Source organism: Melospiza melodia, chromosome 30, assembly GCF_035770615.1.
Source record: "Melospiza melodia melodia isolate bMelMel2 chromosome 30, bMelMel2.pri, whole genome shotgun sequence".
Taxonomy (NCBI): domain Eukaryota; kingdom Metazoa; phylum Chordata; class Aves; order Passeriformes; family Passerellidae; genus Melospiza; species Melospiza melodia.
Window position 1 is genome coordinate 2,153,887 of NC_086223.1, and position 20,555 is coordinate 2,174,441.

At 42.8% G+C, this 20,555-nt stretch overlaps 2 protein-coding genes across 7 annotated transcripts in view; one reads left to right on the forward strand and one right to left on the reverse strand.

The window, feature by feature from the left end:
- Nucleotides 1–10,343, reverse strand: part of IKZF3 (IKAROS family zinc finger 3) — a 36,251-nt gene extending 25,908 nt beyond the window's left edge. For 5 of the 6 annotated variants that reach the window (XM_063178853.1, XM_063178852.1, XM_063178851.1 and 2 more), the window contains exons 1-3: nt 8,006–8,084; nt 5,639–5,692; nt 4,298–4,408 (exon numbers count right to left, since the gene is read on the reverse strand). In XM_063178853.1, coding sequence (XP_063034923.1) covers nt 4,298–4,408; nt 5,639–5,692; nt 8,006–8,057 — 217 coding nt within the window. In that variant the 5' untranslated portion in view covers nt 8,058–8,084. Of the gene's footprint in view, nt 1–4,297; nt 4,409–5,638; nt 5,693–8,005; nt 8,085–10,273 lie in introns of those variants that run through there. The other variant, XM_063178849.1, reaches the window with a different exon arrangement.
- Nucleotides 10,344–13,955: 3,612 nt separating this feature from the next.
- On the forward strand, nt 13,956–19,453 carry ZPBP2 (zona pellucida binding protein 2). The gene is made up of 8 exons (XM_063178672.1): nt 13,956–14,037; nt 14,878–14,955; nt 15,426–15,551; nt 15,861–16,022; nt 16,752–16,970; nt 17,928–18,013; nt 18,598–18,775; nt 19,313–19,453. Exons 1-8 carry the CDS (start codon nt 13,956–13,958, stop codon nt 19,411–19,413), a joined length of 1,032 nt encoding a protein of 343 aa, XP_063034742.1. The 3' UTR covers nt 19,414–19,453.
- The last annotated feature ends 1,102 nt before the right edge of the window (nt 19,454–20,555 follow it).

A 20,555-nucleotide genomic window follows, 5' to 3' on the forward strand; every position in this document is an offset into this window, starting at 1 on the left:
TTGTTGGGTTTAACACTACAGAAATCCCCTTGCAGTGAACTTCTGCTGATGTTGTGAGATAACCCCAAGTCCCATGAGCGCCGGGGCTCGAGCTGGGCTTGGGAGATGAAATATTCTGATAAAAAACGGCACTTCCTTTCCAGGCAGATAAGTGCATGTTCTTGCAGCACCGCTGGAACCTCGCTGAGCGCCCCAGTGAGGCTCTGTCACCTCTCCTGCCTCTCTCCAGCCTTTCAACCGCCCCCCTCACACACCTCAGTGCAGCAGCAATTAACATCCATAAACCACAAATGTGCCTTTTATCTCTTTTTAGCTCACAACCATGAAAGCTCGCTGACATTCATAACACCCCAAAAGTTGTCTGCCTCAACAGCTGAGAGAATTAAGACATAATTAAACATTCGTGCTTGACTGCGACTCCCAGAGGAAGGAAAGTGCCTTTTTTAATTTAATTTTTAAATTAAAGATGTGCCAACTTTGGCCACTGAAGGTAACAGTGTTGGGGGCACATAAAGGAACAGGGGAAATCAAGAGCTTCCCCCCCCCTCTCTCATTGCTTGTCTCTTTTCAGACTAGACACAGGAAGCACCATGGGAACGGTGTATTTTTATGGTTGCAGGCAAGCATACACCATGTGCACCACAGCGTGCAGCTTCCAGTCCCTTGAGGCAAGAAAAGGGGGTTTTGTTTCTTTTTTTTTTTTTTTTTCCTTCTTCCCCATCAAGCTTTTAATTACCATTTTACTATAGCCTGCTGCCTAATTGTTTGCCTGATAGTTAGCACTGATCATCATGGCAGCCTGTTTAACAGGGGGGTGGAGTAGGACAAGTTGTGTTGTTTCCATGGAATGGCATCTCACCTGTGTCAGGACTCACAGAAAAAACACCAGAAGCTGGTGTGTTTGCACAGGCTCAGAGAAGTACAAATACAAAACTGGTTGCTGGAAAAGTGGATTTTTTTCATACCAAATGAGCTCCAGCTATGGTGTTTCAGCCCTATGCATTAATTTAGTGGTTTTATTACCTGTCTGTAAGATTTTAAAAGGATCCCAGCATCACTTTTAATATAAAAGGCTCCATCAAACCAAATCAGACAATATCTAGACTTAAACAGGTCCAGCTTCTGCTCAAAGCCTCAGAATAATTCCCCACGTCATACTCACAGTGTCACCCATGAATAATGCAAGAATCACAAAAAAACACAGTCCAAGAAACTGGGAGATTCCTACTCACTACGGATGGCTGACAAGACATGGAAAAACCAGCCATAATTGTGCTGGAGAAAAACATGTTACAGACATGGCAAGGCAGTGGAAAGCAGGTTATCAAAGGCCTGATCTGTCTCCATGAGTCAGTGGCCTCTTGTTCCCATGATGGCCTTCAGCAGATGGAACAAACCCCGGGGGCACGGATCGTGTGGGGGTTCAGGAGAGGAAAAGGAGAGGTTTCTGTTGCAGGCTGTCATCAGCCATGAATTGGGAAGGTGGAATTGCTCACTCACAAACATGATTAACGTTTATGAGAACCACATAAACATTTTTTCATTATTTCTGTTTAAATTTTATAGAAAATGAGGGGATTAGTGATCGTATCAATGTGCCAAATAAAGAAAAGGGGCTTTTTGGTTTTTATTAACCAATAGGATTTTCAGGTGTAGGCAGGACATTATCCCTTTCCCAAAAGCCATCACCAATACTGATGATATTTCTATTCTGTGATCCTGGAGTATATTATATATTCATTTTACCAGGGTTAGTGATCCCCAAAAGATAATCCTCCCACCAGGACAGCACTGTCAAAATGTGGTTTCATTTATAGAAATCAGACAGTAGTTAGTGACCCACGAGGACTGCTCAAGGACTAACAGAGCTGCTGCTATTTTATAGAGGGCATGACATGAAAACTGAGATTATTTGTGAATTTCAGTCTCTAACAGCAACTGAACTGGTGTTGTTGGGAGGAAATTTAAGTGCACCTACTGATCGTTGCAGGGCCTGGAGTACTAACACAGCATGCTTAAATATTTAAGATTTATTGTGCTTCCGGTATCAGAATGACTGCAGAGAACAGTGTGTGAAGCACTGAAGCAAACACTATGTATATTTTATTTTGTGCCATTTCACATGGAGATGCTGGAGGTACCTTTTTTGTGCATTTGAAGCAGCTTTCTCCTTGCAGTCATGGATTTATTCCTACAGTGAGCAGCAAGGAATGGGGCACTGTGGCAGTGAAGGTTCATACTCACTTTATAATGAATGAGCTCTAATGGTAAGAGAGGCTGCTGGAGGGAAATGATGTTTTATTGATATTTATAGCATTGTCTTTGAGATGTAAATTTTCAGTGTTTGCATTCCAGAACAAATGGCAAAGAGACTTTAAGAGATCAGCAGCAATATAAAAAATGAATGGTAAAAGCTGTACTGACACAGTCTCTCACGTGTCCAAGTTGTTCCTGACTTAAATGTATGGAGAAGAGGGTGAGAAATGGTTCTGTTGGCACAGGGCAGCCAGAGAACAGGAAAAGACAACAAAAACAAATTCATGCCTGGGCATTGCATGTGAGCAATATGGACATGGCTCCTGGAAAGGGAAGGTGGGAAGGAGCTACAGCAACTCCTCTCAGGTGGTCAGTACTGGGAGATATGGGAAAGAAACTCTGTCCTGGCTTCCTGCACCCACAGCTCAGTGAGCAGGAGGAGTGAAGGGCTGGGACACTGGGAAAGCACAGGGAGAAGTGAGCCAGTGAGAGTGGAATTGGTGCAAGGGGTGGACAAACAGCTGGAGCATGGCTGTGAATATTTGATGTCCTGTGGGATCTGAGAGATCAGCTGCCTTGGTTGTAGGAAATGCTCAAGTCTTCCATATTCTGTCTATTCTATTAAACTTCTGCATTTAGGGTAAGCAGAGCAGAACTCACCTGCCCAAGGCAGGCTCTACATTGCAGATATCTATAATGAGCTAATCTCAATTGTAGAGTCCTGCTAAGCAGCAGCTGCTCTGGGGACATGAAGCTTTTCATCCTAATCCAGACACCCAAATCTGGTCAGAAATCCTGTGTGATGTCTGTTCAAAAAATGCCCAGAAAGGCCAGACACCAGCAGTAACAGATACTGGCACTGTAGATCCTTGAGGGAGATTCATCTCACCACTCCCTTGAGTGTTTTATGTTTGCTTGCAATTTGTCAACCAATAAAAACATTTGGTCTTTAATAATGCAAAAGTATAACCTCTGCAAAATAATCACATTAACATTAGAGGGAACAACCAAAGCTACTTACACAGCCAAAACACAGAATTCTTTAGTGATTTACTTGATTCATGTGATAGAAACTCTACCTCAAACTCCCACCCAAAGCCACAGCCGTAATTTCCCTTGGTGCTGCTTCACTGCCATGGGCTTGTGTCACAGAAAGGCCCTGTGACACTGGTGACACCATGTGTGCTGTGCCCAGGACACGTGCCCCACATCCTGCACCAGGCACACTCCTCACTGGCTGTGGCTGAGGCCCCTGGCACGGATCAACACTCTCAGGTCATGGGCAGGAACTGCTGTTCATGCTGAGATTTCAGTTTAGGAGATTCTACAGCACAGGAGAAACTCAACATATGTGTCATGGACACATGTAAACCCTGAGCTCTGTGCAATTGCCAAGTTTCAGCAGCTGCTGTTATCTTCTATCTATTAAGGAAGAGGACCTGATGGTTTTTAAAGACAGCACATATTAATTTACTATTTTAATTAATCCCTATGTTTTCTCTCAGACCTATAAGAAGGATATTTTCTTCATCAATAAACATGGAAAACTGACCAACCTCCCTTTCACCCCCAGTTTAAAATACAGCATTGCTGTTACAGTTTTAAATTTTACAGGTCTGAGTGGTCCTGTGAATTTGAGATAATTTGTTCTTTCTTTCAAAAAAAAAAAAAAGGAATAAATTATCAAGTTATTTTTTTAGGTATGAAAGTACTTAGCATAAATAAAAATTGCAGTCCTAACACAGGATTTGCCTATGCAAACTGCTGTTAGGAATTTGTTAGCACACACATTAGAGGCTCACCAGATGCACTTGCTCTTTTATCTTCCCATCCATATTTCACAGATCCTGTAAAACTGACCTTGCTAAAATGCACGTTAAGGTTCCCTGATGGAAAAGTGTTGCTCCTCTTTAGAATGTGTTGAAATGCTCCAAATGAATTGTATTGCTATTCCTCTTAAAGGCATGTTCTCATAGCATAATCAGATGAATAAAAAGACAAAAGACAATTATTATTTATCAGAATTCCAACTCTACTTTACCTCCTGCTTCTTCATTAGACTGATTGTGTTCCTTCATATCTTCCACATTATCCATGCTTTCCATTTCCTGGGATTTGTTCAGATTACAGTCTGTCAAATCCTCTTGTTCCTCTGGAAAAAAAAAAAAAAAAAAAAAACGGGCAAAAAATAATTAACTATTTATTCTCCAGGAATATTTCCAGGTGACTCCCTCAAAGAAAGCACCTGCACACTCCCAGCACTGCTGACAGTACCCACAATGTTATTTCTACAGATGCACTTTGGGGAATGATTTCACTTCCCAAAATCCTACACGAACTCTCACACACACCTGGAACACATTCTCAGCTTTTGCTCAGATCCAAATATTCTGGACTTTATTCTAAATGGCAGCAGGAATAAAATCCAGTGTATCTAACTCTATCATAGGTGCTCTGACAACTGCTGTGAGCAGGGATGGAGCTCCTTGGAGCAAGGCAAAGGAATCACAGCTCCACTTTGTTCTTTTGGGCAAAATTTTAAACATTCTGGCCTTGGGCCAGAAAACTGCTCAAGCAGATGTAATCAAGGCCTCTTTGAACCCACTTGCACTTCTCTGCTTATTCCACGTGTGTATTTTTAAATATCAACATTATCATGCAGACCAGCATCCCAGAGATCCCAGCCTCTCTACTTGGAAATAAAGACACATTTTTAACTGTAGTGAAATTTATTCATGTAAAGTGTTTCAAATAAAGCCTCTTTCATTAACCTCACAGTGCAAACTAGCTCCATACTATGTGTATTTCTGTAAATTTCAAATCAATATTTCATTAAAAAACAGACAGTATTTTTTTTCAAACATTATGGGAATTTTAAAAATTTACAGTAACACTGTGAAATTGCTGGTAAATTCTTTAACCTACTGACAGCTGGATGGTAACACCTCTGATCCTTTTCAAGCTAAATATTACATTGGAGCTGAAAAGAGGCTCGACTTTTTGATTAACAAGAAAGTGAAACACTTGTCAAACTCACTCAGGAGGTTTGTTTTCATATTTTTAGAAATGCAGTCAACCAAGAGAATTGTATTATTCTTGCTTGCCTAATCAAAACTTCCAGCTTTCTCCTGAAAATATTTCCTTTCCTCCTATACAGTCCTTTTTTCCCATTTCACTATAATTTTCCAGTATTATATTGAACTTCCATGGTTTTATTTCATCTCTAAAATTTACTTTTTTTGCCTTTAATGCCCCTCTTTATACTTTTGACTGTTATACAGTGTCCTGGGACCCTAAAGCAGCTACAATTCATGTATTTTTCTCAATTTAAATATAAAATTGTCAAGAGAGAGTGGAAGAACACAACTGAACAGCACAATACCTGCAGCTACAGGCTGTTCCTGAGGGTTACTGAGGTCCATTCCGGGCTGTGAATCTGCAAAAGACAGAAAAGCAGCCTGAGCTGTCTAATATTTAAAACAGTTCACAACACACTTGTTACAATCTTATAAATTCCCATTTTCTTGGCTGAAAGTAAAATTGAAAAAGAAAACCTTTCAAAGAAATAAAAAACAAATTAGTATCATGCTTCACTTCTTTATATCCTGAGCACTGGCCTGTGCCCAGAAAAGGGATTAAGTATGATTTTCTAACTTTAAAAATTATAGAACAGAGTACCTTAAGCTTTCAATTTACTCATTGAGTACCCTGTGAACACAGTGCAGCCATAGTAACTCTGTGGCAAGTTAAATTCTCTAAAGCACAAAGATATTTTTACATTCTTTTTCCAACACAAAGGGAAACCCCCATTATCTTCACCAGATTTACTTGGTTTTCATGGGAATGCGAGTCTAATTCCCACTGAGAAATTCCAAAAGGGATCAAATGCTAGGAATTTTAAACATTTTTCAGCCAAATGAATACCCGTGCAGCCTGGTTTCCCAGCGTGCTGGGGGCTCAAGAGAGCTCTGAGCCAGCACAAGCTACAGGTATTCCCATTGCCCAGTGTCCAAAATTCAGTTCTTGATTTAAATTGGAGGCACAGACCTGAACTGTCCCATTATTTCTTAACTCCAGTCCTCCCTGCCTTGAGATTTCATTGCTTGGAGGTTGAATTCTTAACACAGACACATTTACCTGCTTCCTTCCTCCTTTCTTTCCTGTAGCTTTTTCCCCCTCTTTATTTTTTTACATGCCATAACATCTTTTATCAGCTTTGAACCTTAAAAAATAATAGTTTCTGGACCAGGAAAATTTCTTCCTGGCAGTTACATAACAGAAATACCCAGGCAGCGGGCATGAGGTGTTAACCACGGGTGACATTTACCCCATAATTATCTGTCTTTACCTCCTCTGCATATGGAACTTTTTTGTGGTCTCTGCAACGTTAAAATATAAAGCTCTGGTAACTCTCCAGCGAGGCAGCATGGTATCAGAAGAGGTACTCCAAAAAAACTGCATGAATAGAGGGGGGGGGATAATGTGTGCAACAAAATAGAGGCCTTGCATCATAAAGAGAGTCACAGAATTAAATGACAAGAAGTTCAGCTATTTATTGAATTGATATTTTGAAGTAAGTAAGACAGATCAAGGAACTGTGTGGTTATAGCCCTTAATTTCTCATTTTCATTCTATTATGCCAGGAAAATTGAGGTACAAAGAAGCAAATGGACTAATTTATACAGCAAATAATGGTGAGAAAACATCAGTAAATTCTGGGAAAATGAACAAAATTTTTTTTAATATTGATTATAACTTTACATTGCAATAAGTTGCTCAGAGAAGCTGTGGCTGCCCCATCCCTGGAAGTGCTCAGTGCCAGGCTGGATGGGACTTGGAGCAGCCTGGGATAGTGGAAAGTGTCCCTGCCCACGGCAGAGGGTGGAACTGGATGAACTTTAATGTTCTTCCACCTCAAAACTGTGATTCCATGAATAGAGACACTTAAATTGCACAAACCCTTGTAATTCTGCACTTAATTAAATGAAATCTCCCTTATTCTGCAACATTTGATTTTAGTTTTAATTGCATTCAGAATCCCTGCACAGTTGCTCCATTTGGGTCAAAGCCCCAGGATGAAGCCCCAAGGTGCTGTTGAAACCTTGGCAGCAATTCTGCATTTCCCTGAGCTCCAAGGAGGTCATGGAAGAAAGATCTAGAACCTCTACATGACTGCTTGAATTCCAATAATTCTAAATATATTCCTGGGTAACTCTATATTTTTATATATTATTGGATTCCTCAGGTTTCCCTGGAAGTGCAGGACAACTTTCTGGAGAACAGCATTGCCTGAACCCCACGAGAGCCAAGCAGGACCTGCTCAGCCTCCTCAAACCCTCATCTCCTCCCTGCTGAGATGGAGTCTGTGAATTCATTCATATTTTGTTGAACAGAAGGTTTTCATGCTCATAATGGCTGCTGGGCAGGATAACCCTTCAGAAGAGATAAGAGCAATGACACACCATAGAACGTTTCTCTTCTTGCTTGAGAAACATCCTGGTCTTTGTCTCACTTTCAAGCCTTCAACCTCCCCTCACCAGCACCTGGTTTCTTTACAGCATCAGTTTCCAGCAGCTTCTTAAAGCCTTAGTGGTCCCTTCATATTTAACCTCAAGTCTCTTTCCTATCCTAAGCCAAGTCCTTCATGGTGACAGGACAACATGTGGGTAAATTCCACCCCTGATTCTGCGCCAATAAAGTTATTTTTCTACCAAATGCTCAGAAAAACACAAGGCAGGAAATCACTTACAGAACACGTTTGTCTTCCCAAGCTTCAAAGAGCTCCAGTGGCTGGGGTGCATGGGAAGAGGACGCTGCTCTCTGTGTGCTGCAGCTGAGGCACAATGTGCATTTACAAAGCAGAAGTAAAATTCGTGCGCTTTCGAAACCAATCCTTGGCCATCCTGCGTTCTACACCCATAGGCAAAGGGAGCCAAAATATTCAAATAGCTTGCTAAAAAAGTGCTGGGGTATTTTAGTATGCATCACTATTCATATTTTATCCTGGTATTTGACCAGAACAGCCAACCAGAAATTTAACCCCCCTAAAATGGATATTTTTCAAATCACTGATGACCCTGATTCCTTTCTGTCCTTAATGCAGAATGGGAGGTATATTTTGGATTATTACAATTTCACCTGCTTGTCCCCAAAATGAAACCAGAATGCTGTCTTTTTCCTGCAGGCTGCACTTTTCAGCTCAACAGCACAGGGAAGGAGACACCTTTGAAAGTCCCATCTGCTCTTAGTCCTTCCATCACGGTAGATGGAGCAGAAACAGAGTTTCCTTGTCTGAAGTCAGTACTTTTGCTATGTACACCCCTCAACCTCTTCCACTTCAACAAGTTTTTCACCTTCAATCCACACTGGGCCATTAAGGAGAGAAATTCTAGCTGATGTCTCCACTGAATGTACTTCTTCATCATCCACAGCCCCCATGGCTTTCTGAAGAAGGCACTTGGGCCAAGTAAACTCTTTGTGGGGTCTCTGATACTTTGCTGCTCTTAAGCACCATGAAGTTTGTGAAATGTCACAGGTATTTTAAGTGCACATGTCATTTGGGAAAAAATCCTGATCAGCACTGGTATTATACACTGATCAGCAGAGTATAATTAGGGATATTTTTCTCATATTGGTGCATACGACCTTCTAAACCCAGCAGAATAAACTCAGTGATTCAATATAGGATTTTCTGAATCATAGAATGTCCTGAGTTGGAAAAGTCCCACTAAGATCATCAAGATCCAACCTGTTGATCCAAGCCCAGAGCCTGGAGGTGACAGCTCCAGCTGGACAGTTCTTTCGGTAATCACAAAACCAAATCATTCAGGGGGAAATACAATCAAGTTAAAGACAAATTTTGGTTCAAACACCCACCCTGGCCAGAGCCTGTCTGCTGCTCTGCGACCCTACCAAACCTCCACACACTGGGTGTGGAAAATCCAAGTCAGCCGTGCTATCCCTCTGTCCTCAGGGCACGGGGATCTGTCAAAGACCCACGGAAACACCCCTGAAAGTTACTGTACCCAAGGATAACACAGCACTAACTTCATCCCCAGTCCAGCACTCTCAGGCACATTTATGGATCCTCGTCATCCTCAAGTACAGACCCAAAACCTGAAGGAACATTTCCATGTTCACTTTGAGCGCACAAGAAATAAGAATACCAAAGATAGGATTTCTTAGATAACCTCAGATATAGTGAAACCCTGTTATTTTCTAATTGCAGACTATTCCAACACACCTCACAAAGTTTTCCTCCCAAAAAGACAGCGATCCCAACACGACCAAGAAAATGAAGCTGCATTTTTAGGTGGCAAAATGCCCCCAAACCCATTCTTTCAAATCATTAGTTACTTCTCTCCAACAGCAACATTCTCAATTCAGTCAGATTCAATGAGTGACTATTTACAGGAAAATAGTTTAAAAGCCTTCAGCAAAGGAAAATGCATTTTTAAATAGGCATCTGCAGCTAACTTAAAATAACCAAAAGCCTCAAGTCTTTGAGACAGGACAGAATTTAAACTGAAGACCTTAAAGTACTGAAGTAAGAATCTCCACCTTTGAAACAAGAAACCAAGTGATGCTTTGCAAAGCTTCTTTGCCAGGATTGTTAAAAACACCAGAAACACTGCTTTTCAATGACAGGTAATTATTCCAGAGCCCAGTATTAACTCCCAAATCGGTTTTGGCCGACCCTGAATATTATGGACATGTTTTACAGGTGAGAAGAAAGAAGACATCCTTGAATTCGTTAAACCTCAGAATAAGAACAGCAGATAAAGCACGCTCTAAATCCTGGCTTTATCACGCACTTTGTGATATCTCCGAAATTAAACAGAGAGGGGGCAAAAAGCCCCGTTCGTTTCCCGTTTAATTGCTACACGCGACTCAATTTCTTTTCCAGAGCCTGCGAATTGTTTGCAGCAAGAAGCGGCTGAAAGCCCTGGGGCGATGGAGCCGCTGCGAGCCCCGGCGGGACAGAGGGTCCAGGGGGAAGAGCGGGGTCGTTTCTCACCTTCCATGCTCCGTTCGCGGCTCCCTGCTCCACCTGCCCGCCCGGGCTCGGGACTGCCAGCGGAGCGCACCGGCCTCGCCTCCCGCCCGTCACCGTGACATCCGGCGGGGCGCTCGGCGGGCGGAGAGCGGCGCCGGGCGGCGGCGAGAGGAGCGCACCCGGTCCCGGTGCCGGCTCCGGTGCCGCCTGCCTCGGAGGCGCTGCTGGTGCCGCTCGCAGGGGACCCTCACCCCTCAGGAAGGGTTGGAGATTGGGGGAACCCCCACCCGCTTTCATCCCCAGAATGGGCACACCTCGGATTGTGTGTTAAAGTTATGGCTGAGATAGTAGTAAAGAGAACTTAGGTTGAGATGGTTTTCTTAAGAAAACAGCGTTGCTATTTAGCAGAAAATCAAAGTAGAGAGTTCTTCAATAAAATGGAACAAATATGAATTTCGAAGTCATCTAGTACGGACTCCAAAAATGAAAGTTCATTCCACACTGGGCCTGAACAGGGCTTTGAGTATAGGGGGTAGCAGCAGGTGACATTCAGGGGTCACTCCAGGCCCAAAAGCAGTTAATGAAGTGAGAAAGGAAATCGGGATCTGAGCTCATCACTTGGATCTAAACCCAAAGGCAGCAAGCAGAAATTATCATAGATCAGGAGCAGGATAACAACATGGAAACATGATTCTCCTACTCACTTCCTGTGTGGTGCCAACGGCTGCTTCTTACACTCGTGCTTTTCCATTGCTTGGAAAAAGATTCTAGAAATAAAATGTTAAAATAAAAATAAAAAAAAAAAAGTGGGACAATCAAGCAATTCTTGGCTATTCCTAATTTCTGTAGCCCCTTTCCAGAATAATTTGTTAATTAGGCAGGTTTCCTGGTTCTACAAATTTTACGGACTGCTGTGCAGCAACAGAAACCTCTGGTTTCCATCCCAGGATTATCCACAGCCATTTTCTCTTACTGCCAGATTTGTTCTCTGATTTAAATCCTTACATTCCCTCATGTTTGCCCTCAGAGAAACAATTGTATCTTCGTTCTGTTTTTATTTTAAGTGCACAAATCAAACAAGCCTGGATTTCCCAGCAAATAAAAACATGCTTGTGCTAATTGTGACCCTCCTTAGTGTGATCCCACCTTTGGATCACTCACCTGAAAGATCAGAGACAAAAATTGTGGTCTGCAGGCTCTCCAGAGCCCTGCAACAGCTCCTTTACCTGACTCTGCACTCCTGGAAATCTCTCTACATATTTCCTAGGATAAAATATTCAGCTTTTTAATGTCTACTCACTCCATGATCAAGTTTACAACTGCAGATTTTTGTCCTCTTCTATCATTTCCTACTGATACTCTATTGACCAGAAAAATCCCCACCAAAACAAAACAAAAACAAAAAATAACCCAAATCAAACCCCGGTAATCCAGGTTTTAAACACAAATATAAATACCTGAATTCACGTTTTGTCCTATTAAATCCTCCCTGCAACACTTCCTGTTCTTAAAAATAACCCATTCTCCTTCTCCCCCCCACCAAAAAAAAATTTTTTTAAAAGCTTACAAATCCATAATGAAAATTTACCAGTCTAGGAGTTAGAAATATTATAGTTTTGAAAATAAATGGTTCATTTGGCTAAAGACACTGACTATGAGTTTGTAAAGAACCAAAACTGCAGCCAAAGCTTTATAGTAGAGCTACTATTTCATAATAATTAGCAATCTGGGGACTGATGGGCTGTGCAGGACCTGAAAGGAGCTATAAACATCCTTAGGAGCTGAGGCTGCTGAAATATGACTCGTTTGTAGCAGACACGTTACAAACTGAATCATTCTGCCTGCACAGTGTCAGCATGAAATGTTCACTTTGACTAAAACTGAAAACATTCAGCACATGGGAACGTGGATTGTCTGAGGTGGTCCCAGTTCTGACCTGCTCAGCAGCTCAAGGACATTAAAAATGAAAACCCTGACACAGTTCTTAGACTTTAACTGACCACTTGAGTTAATGTGTTGGTCTAAGGAAGAAGAAACTTGAGTAGAACTGTTTTCCATCAATAACTTGATACCTCCTTTTTCACGCTTTTATTTTTGCATTTTTACCAATTTTTTTTCTTTTCTTTATTAAAGGAAACTCATAACTTAGGTGCTGTTTTTACATAGAAGCATTAAAACTTTCACAGCTCTCTGTAAAAATAACTCTTATTCCCATGTTGGTTGTTCCATATTTGTTATGCAAATGCTGTGACATCATTTTTGGACACTAGCATGGTCTGGAGTGATAAATATGACCTAGGTAGGTAGAATAAATACTATTTTGCTAATTTCCAGAGGCTTGGCCACCGTTTCTGGTCTTGAGTGTCTCGGAGTGAGCAGGACAGTCAAATGCGAGGACCCTCCGTGCCCTGTCAGCGGATTCTGGAGTGTTTTTGTATCACCCGCTCTAGAAACAAAATAGTTACATGTTTAAAAGTTTCAAAGACATTGCAAGTTTTCCAAAACATGTAACTGAGTTGAAAGTCACTTGCAGTGATACTGTGGCATTTGGGTTCATTTTTAAGCCGACACTATTCGCCCAGCGCTTACTTTCAGTCACAAGGGGCAGAATCATGGAATCCTAAAGGAGTTTGGGTTGGAAGGGATTTTAAAATTTAAAAATCACCCAGCTCCACCCTGCCATGGCAGGGATACCTACCACTATCCCAGGTTGCTCCAAGCCCTTTCCAACCTGGCCTTGGACATTTCCAGGGACAATTTCCCTGGTAAATCCATTCCAGGGTCTCACCACCCTCACAGAGCAGATTTTCTTCACAATATCCAATTTGAATCTCCCCATTTTAGTTGAAGCCGTTTCCCTTGTCCTATCTCTTCAGACCCTTGTCCAAAATCCCTTTCCAGCTCTCTTGGAGCCCTTTTGGGTGCTGAAAGGGATGGGGTTTTTTTTGCTTTTCAGTGGAAAAATATGTGTCCTGTAATGACTTTCTACAGAAACCTGCAGCTGGAGAACACCCAGTACTCACAGCCCCTCAGGAGGAAAAGCCACAGGATGTGCCCAGCTCTTACTTTCAGTCTTTCTCACAGCAAGTGACAGAAACACAGAGTGATTTTGGTTGAAAGGGACTTAAAAGCCCATCCAGTCCCTCCCTCTCCCCCTCCATGGGCAGGGACACCTTCCACAGCCCAGGGCAGGTTGAGCGCCGACAGACCAAGCCATGATGGAGCCTCTTCCCCCCCTTGTCCCTCTGTACTTCCCTCTCCTTGTCCCACAGCCGGAAAAACCACTTTAGAGTCAAAAACACAGCTCACTGCGCACTGTGGAGGAGCGATGTGGGGCTGAAGGGTGACAACGGACGCGGGAGGGGTTGGCCGGGGCCGTCCTTCGCTGCCAAGCGCCTCAGGAGCCTGAAAGCGAGAAAACATCAAAAAAACCTCCCCAAAACTAAATACTCTTTAAAAATCTACAGTGAAGCGCTGGCGAGGATGTTTTTTAAACCGTATAAAAAGCACGGGGCGTGGGCGAGGGAGCGGAGAAGGAGCGAGGGACCCCGGCGGGGACACCCCACCCTTCCCGCCCTCAGCCCTGAGGGGAGGAAAAAGGGCGGGAAGCGCCGAGCGCGCGCGGGGCTGGAGGCGGGGGGAGGGGGGGGGCCGTTAGCGCCCCCTCGCGCCCGCCGCGGCCGTTGTGAGGGGCGGCGGGAGGATGGCGGGGGGCGGCGGGCGGCCCCGCTGCCCCCCGGGCGTTCTCCTCGGCGTGGCGGCCGTGGTGGTGGCGGCAGGATGGGGTGAGAGCGACTAGGGGCGGGGGAGAAGCTGTGGGGATGTGTTGGTGTGAGGCTGGTCCGCTCAGGGGGTGGAAGAAGGGGTGGGAGCGTGTCAGGTGAGCTGGGGGGGTCCCCCATAGAATATTCCCTCAGAGGGGCAGATTGAGGGCCCTCAAGAGGCAACAGAGTGAGCAGCTCCAGCGACATCCCATTGGTGGGTGCCTCTCCACTGTGAGGGACAAATGTCCCCAAAAAACCTTCCCTCAGAGTGGGAGATGAAGCCCATCAGGAGGGGAGAGGTGGGCTCCATTAACATCCTATTGGTAGATACTGCTCCACTGTGAGGGACAAATGTCCCCAAAAACCTTCCCTCTGAGGGACAAATGTCCCTCCAAAACCTTCCCTCAGAGTGTGAAATGAAGCCCCTCAGGAGGGGACAGAGTGAGCTCCAGCATCATCCCATTGGTGGGTGCCTCTCCACTGTGAGGGGACAAATGTCCCTAAAAAACCTTCCCTCTGAGGGACAAAAGTCCCCAAAAACCTTCCCTCTGAGGGACAAATGTCCCCCAAAAACCTTCCCTCAGAGTGGGAGATGAAGCCCCTTAAAAGGGGTTGCCATAGGTTCCAGACACCCCACTGTCCCCCAGGCTCAACCCTGGGACACAACAGTCAAGCAGGACCACCCCAGTGTGTCCATAGCCTGAAAAAAAAACCCCTTATTTTCAATAATTTCCACCTCTTCTGGGGAATCTTGTCACAAAAACCTTCATAACAAAATGTGCCAAAAGCCAGGGTGCAATAAAGGATTAACAATCACACATTTAGATTGATCCCCAATATTCCAATTCCTTTTCCCTGCAGTGAGAGCAGAACTGAAGGAAGAGCAATCTATTGATTTAATTGGAAAGAATGAAGTTTATGGTGACATCAGGCATGAAGGTGAACTTGTCATTTTTTCCTATCTAGATTTAATTTTTACTAGAAATTTGTAGTATCAAGCACAGGGATCATTATGTAGCACCAGGATACATGGAACATTTTATGTGTAGGAACAAGAGAAAGGGTGATGAGGATGGAAATATATTTTGTCCCATAGTGCTGCTGGAAGCACTGATGAAAATTTAACATCTAAAAGAGGGTCTCACTGAAAATCTGGTGCTTTTTTAATGCCTGTACCACAGTTTGTGTGTGGGACACAAGTGTCTCCCTCTAACAGTCAGCACCAGCCACACTGTGGACAGTTCCAGGATATTAATTAAGAACAAATGGAGATTAATCTTTAATATCACACTTTGCAAGTCCAAAACTGAAAATAACACTTTAGACACAATTTTCAATTAGATTTTTTTTTTTTTTGTGATTCATTAAATGTCAGCATTTTACATAATTTACCTGATTCTTTGTTGCAGTGAATGTGTATGTTAAGGTGTTTGCAAACAGCCCATTCCTGGTCTGTATGGATTTGGCTCTTTCTCAAGAAAGAATAATAGATCCCAACTATTTGTGGACGGGTCCAGATGGAAGAGTTTTACAAGGTTAGCTCAGACTAAAAATATCACATATTTATCTTCTTTCTATTCACACCCCCCCCAGTGGTTTCTTAGCCCTTTGCCAAATATTTCCACAAGTTCTGACATTAAATTCCATTTCCCTTCTCCCTCTACAAGTTACAAATACTTTTGCTAAAAAGGAAATTTGTAGTAAATCCTAAAACTCATAAATTTTAGATCATTTCAAGCTAACTTGAACCAGCATCACTATGCACAGGAGCAAGATTTCATCTTCAAATATTCTAAATGCATCAAAAATTGGACATTTCTGGTAATGCAACATTTCTATTTTAGGGCAAAGCTATGTGAATCTGACAGAGACAGGGAAGCTGATGGTGATGGGTTTCATGGTGCCAATGTCTGGTGCCTACACTTGCACTCTCTCCCACAAAGTCATCGAAACCACAACACAGGAAGAAACAGAAATGGTTGAGGCCTATAAATTCATGGTTTATGGTAAGATTGCTAAGTTAGGAGTGAGCACATTGGTGGGTTTGTGAGCTCTGTGTTTATTGCAAGGCTTGATTTAAAAAAATTACCAAAATAATTAAAATTTTATCCTAGAATAGAATTTTTATTTTATTTTTTATTTATAGACATATATGCACCTTTTCATGATTTTGGGAAAAAGTTCAATATTCATGTTCCCAAGGATATATGGCAATAAATAATCTCTACCCTTAGGTATAGAATTAACTGCAAGAATTCCAGAGTTACCTGAGATCTGCACTCCAGCCCCTCCCATCTCTTGTAACCACTCTTCACCAACATCACTTCCCACTTACAACACAACAACCCAAAAAATGCTTGAGAAACACTGATTTTAAAATAATAATAAAATTACTCCTACACCATAATTGCATAGAATTGGCACCAATCTGTTTCAGACACACAGCTTTGCAGACAGGCTGGTTCTGTGCCATTTTACCTCCTTTTCTTTTGTTTTTATTATTGGGTACAGAGTCTCTACTAAGTACACAAATTCCTGTATGCTTCAAACTGAAATATCTCTTACTCTTGAGTCAGCTCTGTCAAGGACAAACATGTTATGACACAATTAATGGCAATGCTTCATTTATTTATTTACTATTGAATAAAAGCCCATATTTCAGATACTAAAAGTGATAATCTAAGATTCAATCTGTGATTACACCCCAGATTCACACCCAAGCCATTTCCTCCCAGCCTACAGGGAAGCTGACCATGCCTATCAGGTGTCTGTTCGCTTCAGCACAACGAGCTGCGGGCTGAAAAACAACGACTTGTTCATCAACATATTAAAAAAAATCCTCAACAGCAGCATCTCCCACCTGACCTGCCACATCACAGGGTCATCCTACAAGTGCCACTCTATCAGGACACCAAAGGACGGCCTCCAGTATGAGCTGTTTGTTAATTTTCTAGGTAATTTCAGGGCTTGTTTGGGAGGGATTGTTTATTGTTATGAGCAACTTGTGAGTGCTACAAACGATGTCTGAAAATCGGCAGAGTCAAAAGGCACCTCTGAAAGTTGTTCCGGGTTTGATTTTTTTTTTTTTTTGGAGTCCCTGTATTTTTTGTTGTTGCCCACAGATGGAGCTAAAACGCAGTTTTAATGTTAAATTTAGCGTTCAACTTTTTGCAATCCTAGCTAGAGCTGTGATTATCTAAGTTAGAGAGGATTGTCAGAAGGAGACAGCCCATAATACGTTCTAATGTCACTGTCATATTTAGATTTTCAGGATTTGCTTTTTATTAAGTCTGGGAGCACTCTGGTTTTAGGATCACAGAATGATTTGGGTAGGAAGGGACCTTGAAGCTCATTCAGTTCCTCCCTGCCATAGGCAAGGCACCTTCCACTGGACCAGCTGGAAAGTCCCATCCAGCCCAGCCTTGAATTTTTTGCTTGATTTTAGGAAACTGCACAGAGCCTAAAGCAAGAGCCTCACAGCTCCCTCATGGCAATACTGAGGTGGTTTCACTTCACAAAAAGTTAAATCAGCTGATGCTGCCTTGAGTTAGAGGTGGTTTATCACTGAGAGAAGGAAATTATTCTTCAATTCTCTGACCACGTTCACTCCTGTATCTGTTCTCTCCACACACTAAGAGAAACCATCCAACAGGTTATGGAACAGCTTTGTGGATATTTTTCCCTATGTGAAGTGAAGAAACTTTCATGACCCAAAGATTTTTAATTTTACATAAAACTTCAGCCCTTTTAGAACACTGATGTGGCTGTGTGAGACATTCATTCCATTCTCTCAGCTCAGTGTATTTCCCCCCAATTTTATATTGATTGACCTCTGACTCCTACTAAACAAAGCAAGGACCTAATCTATCATTTTTCCCCTTTTTCATGGATCTTTTTTCCTCCATCCACAGTCAATCCATTTGCACCAGGATGGGAAGAAGTTTGCCAGGAGTTTCCTTATGATTGTGAAGATGTGACAAACAAGAGAGTCCGACAGGTTCTGTGTCAGTCACCTCTTGTCCTCTCTGCCTCTTTAACACCCCTCTCTGTCTTAGCTCCTGCAGTTATGGCTGCTAGTAATCCATCTTTACCCAGATTTTGTGGGATTAATATTGTAACTGATGATTCATGGATTTAAAATAATTCCATTCAGGAAGAAAAATGGGTTTAGAAGTCAAATTGATACAAATAGCTTTACAAAAAAACAGTTAAAACATCAGGCTCATTACTTGCTTTGTATTTGCTTCTAATAATAAAGAAGGATAAACATTATTATTTATATTGAGCTTCCAGTCCTCTAAATGAAATTTTTGATTTATGATTTGGTCAATGGAATGCAATTTAAGGTAAGTCTACTGTAGCCAATTTCTAAAATCTGTTCTCTCTGCCTTCTAAATATTAAATCCTGGGATCAGCTCACATCCTAAGTCTGAATCCAGTCCCCTTGAAGCCAAGGAACACTCCCAGTTAAGGTGACAAGTCAGTGTGTGGAAATCAGGACTAGAAAATATCTCCTTTTATTTTTAAATCAACAAAAATCAACTAACTCTGCTTTTATTCCCCCAATATTTTTACATTTAGGCAGCAGAGCTGATTGGGAAGTTTTTCCATCAGATAAAGCACGTTTTGAAGTCTGAGTTTCAGGCTGTTCCTACAATCCAGTATGTGGACAACAGCTTCTCCATGACTCCCATCGACAGCTGTCGGCCAGGTTTTGGGAGAAACCACCACACCCACCAGAACTGTGCCAGCTGCTGTGGTAAATATCAAATCCATCCTTTTAAATATAGCTCATTGATTTAAATATAGCTGATTAGAGCTGGGCACAGAGCTCTGGGGAGGATTAGGGAAATATTGGGGTCAAAAGCAGGGATATTTCTGTTCATCCTTTGGGAGGATATTCACATTATAGTTATAAAGTAATGATAGGAAATGAGCCAGTGGAGCATGTCAGTGCATTCACAGGTGTAATTGCATTTCCAAGAAAAGTAGAAGTAGTGCAGTGGGTTTTTTCCGTCCAGGTGTCACTGGTGAGTGACAATCCTCAGGATCCAGAGTCCATAAGAAACAATTCCCCTCATGGAAGTTCTGCTAGAAAATTCTCTGCTGATTTTTCAAGTTCTTTTGCAGCACCTGCTGCAGGATGTGGAGTTGGGGGGCGATTTAGCCAGAGGCTCAGGGAGCTCTGGAAAGGTTGGAGCTCCCACAGGGCACTGGGAAGGCTCACAGGGATGTCTGGTTGTCCCCCTAAAATGGGGGGAAAGTGGCTGGAACCCCAACTCTGTTCTCTTCACAGTGGTTTGTGCTCCTGGAACTTACAGTCCCAACAATGAGGTGACGTGTCAGACCTGTGCCAGGCCTGAAGCCAGTACGTATGGAGCAAAATCCTGTCATTAAACTGGCACAGCTGGAAAGCCAAAGAGCAGCTGTGAAAGAATTCTTGGTGTTGTGGTGTTCTTTTTATTTTAGCTACCAATCCTGGAATCCTCCATTCCCTTTGGAACAAAACATCCTCATTCATACACCCCTAGGTTTTCCGGTGTTCAGGGACCCCTTAGACTGGAAAAAGCACTGCTTAAAACACAGTGTTCATGCAAGGAAAACTAATTAAATGGGGAAAAAAGGAAGTTTGTCACGTGGCTTAGTGCAGAGTCTGTTACTTGGTGGTGACACCAGACACGCCACAGCTTTGTGCTGCTCGGAGAACACAAAGGAGCTGCAAACAATTCCAGGCAGGATGGCAGGTGGCTGTGGTGGAGTTATGTGCCAGACTGGCATATGCCAAAATCTCTGTGAGGAATTTCTAACAGATATTAACAGAAGTATTTGATCTTTGAGATTTAAAAGCATTACGTTCCCCCCTGCTCTTTTTTTTTTCCCCACATTTCTTTCACTGTTTCTGAAATGTTCCAGCCTGAACACGAGGAGAAAGGAAAATCAGATCTCTAAGACAAAAGAGAGGGTGAGTAACAGATTACACAGCCCAGCGTTCAGGAGGATTAAGAACCCAGGTTATGGTTCTCTCCTTGTCCTCAGAATAAAGATGGAATATTCCAGAGGGAAGCAGAGAATCTGCAGAGCCTCTTCCTCCTCCTCCTGCTGCACCAAAGCCTCGTGCAGGGCCTGGCTGGCCCCAGGTGCTGCAGGAACAGCCGATCCTCTTACAGCAGCTGTGAATTCCTGACCAGTTCACCGGATGATACAAATTGCCAAAGCTCTGAGCTAATGGGAACGTTTTCTTCCCAGAGAAACCTCACCCCAAGCTGCTTTGGAAGGTTAGCTGCTGGATCTGCAGTGATCCATCACCCTGCTCACAGAGAGAGTAAAGATTATTTGAGCGCTATCAAGAACTTCTTGTGGAACTCCAACTGTTCCCCAGCCCCAGCTGAGCCTCAGCTCCTGGAACATTGGCTTTCAGAGCTGCTTTCTAAGCTGTTCCCTGTGGGAGTTCCTCCCTTCCAGACTCACTTTATTGAGGGACATCAGAGAACTCAGTTTCTTGAAAGCAGTGCCCAGTTTCCCTCCTTTTTTCACAAAGC

Excerpts from the sequence above, each read along its gene's own strand:
- ZPBP2 (XM_063178672.1), top strand. The coding sequence starts at position 13,956 with ATGGCGGGGGGCGGCGGGCGGCCCCGCTGCCCCCCGGGCGTTCTCCTC. Across the intron at positions 16,971-17,927 it reads GCTGTTTGTTAATTTTCTAG|TCAATCCATTTGCACCAGGA; the intron begins GTAATTTCAGGG and ends CTCCATCCACAG. Across the intron at positions 18,776-19,312 it reads GAACTGTGCCAGCTGCTGTG|TGGTTTGTGCTCCTGGAACT; the intron begins GTAAATATCAAA and ends TTCTCTTCACAG.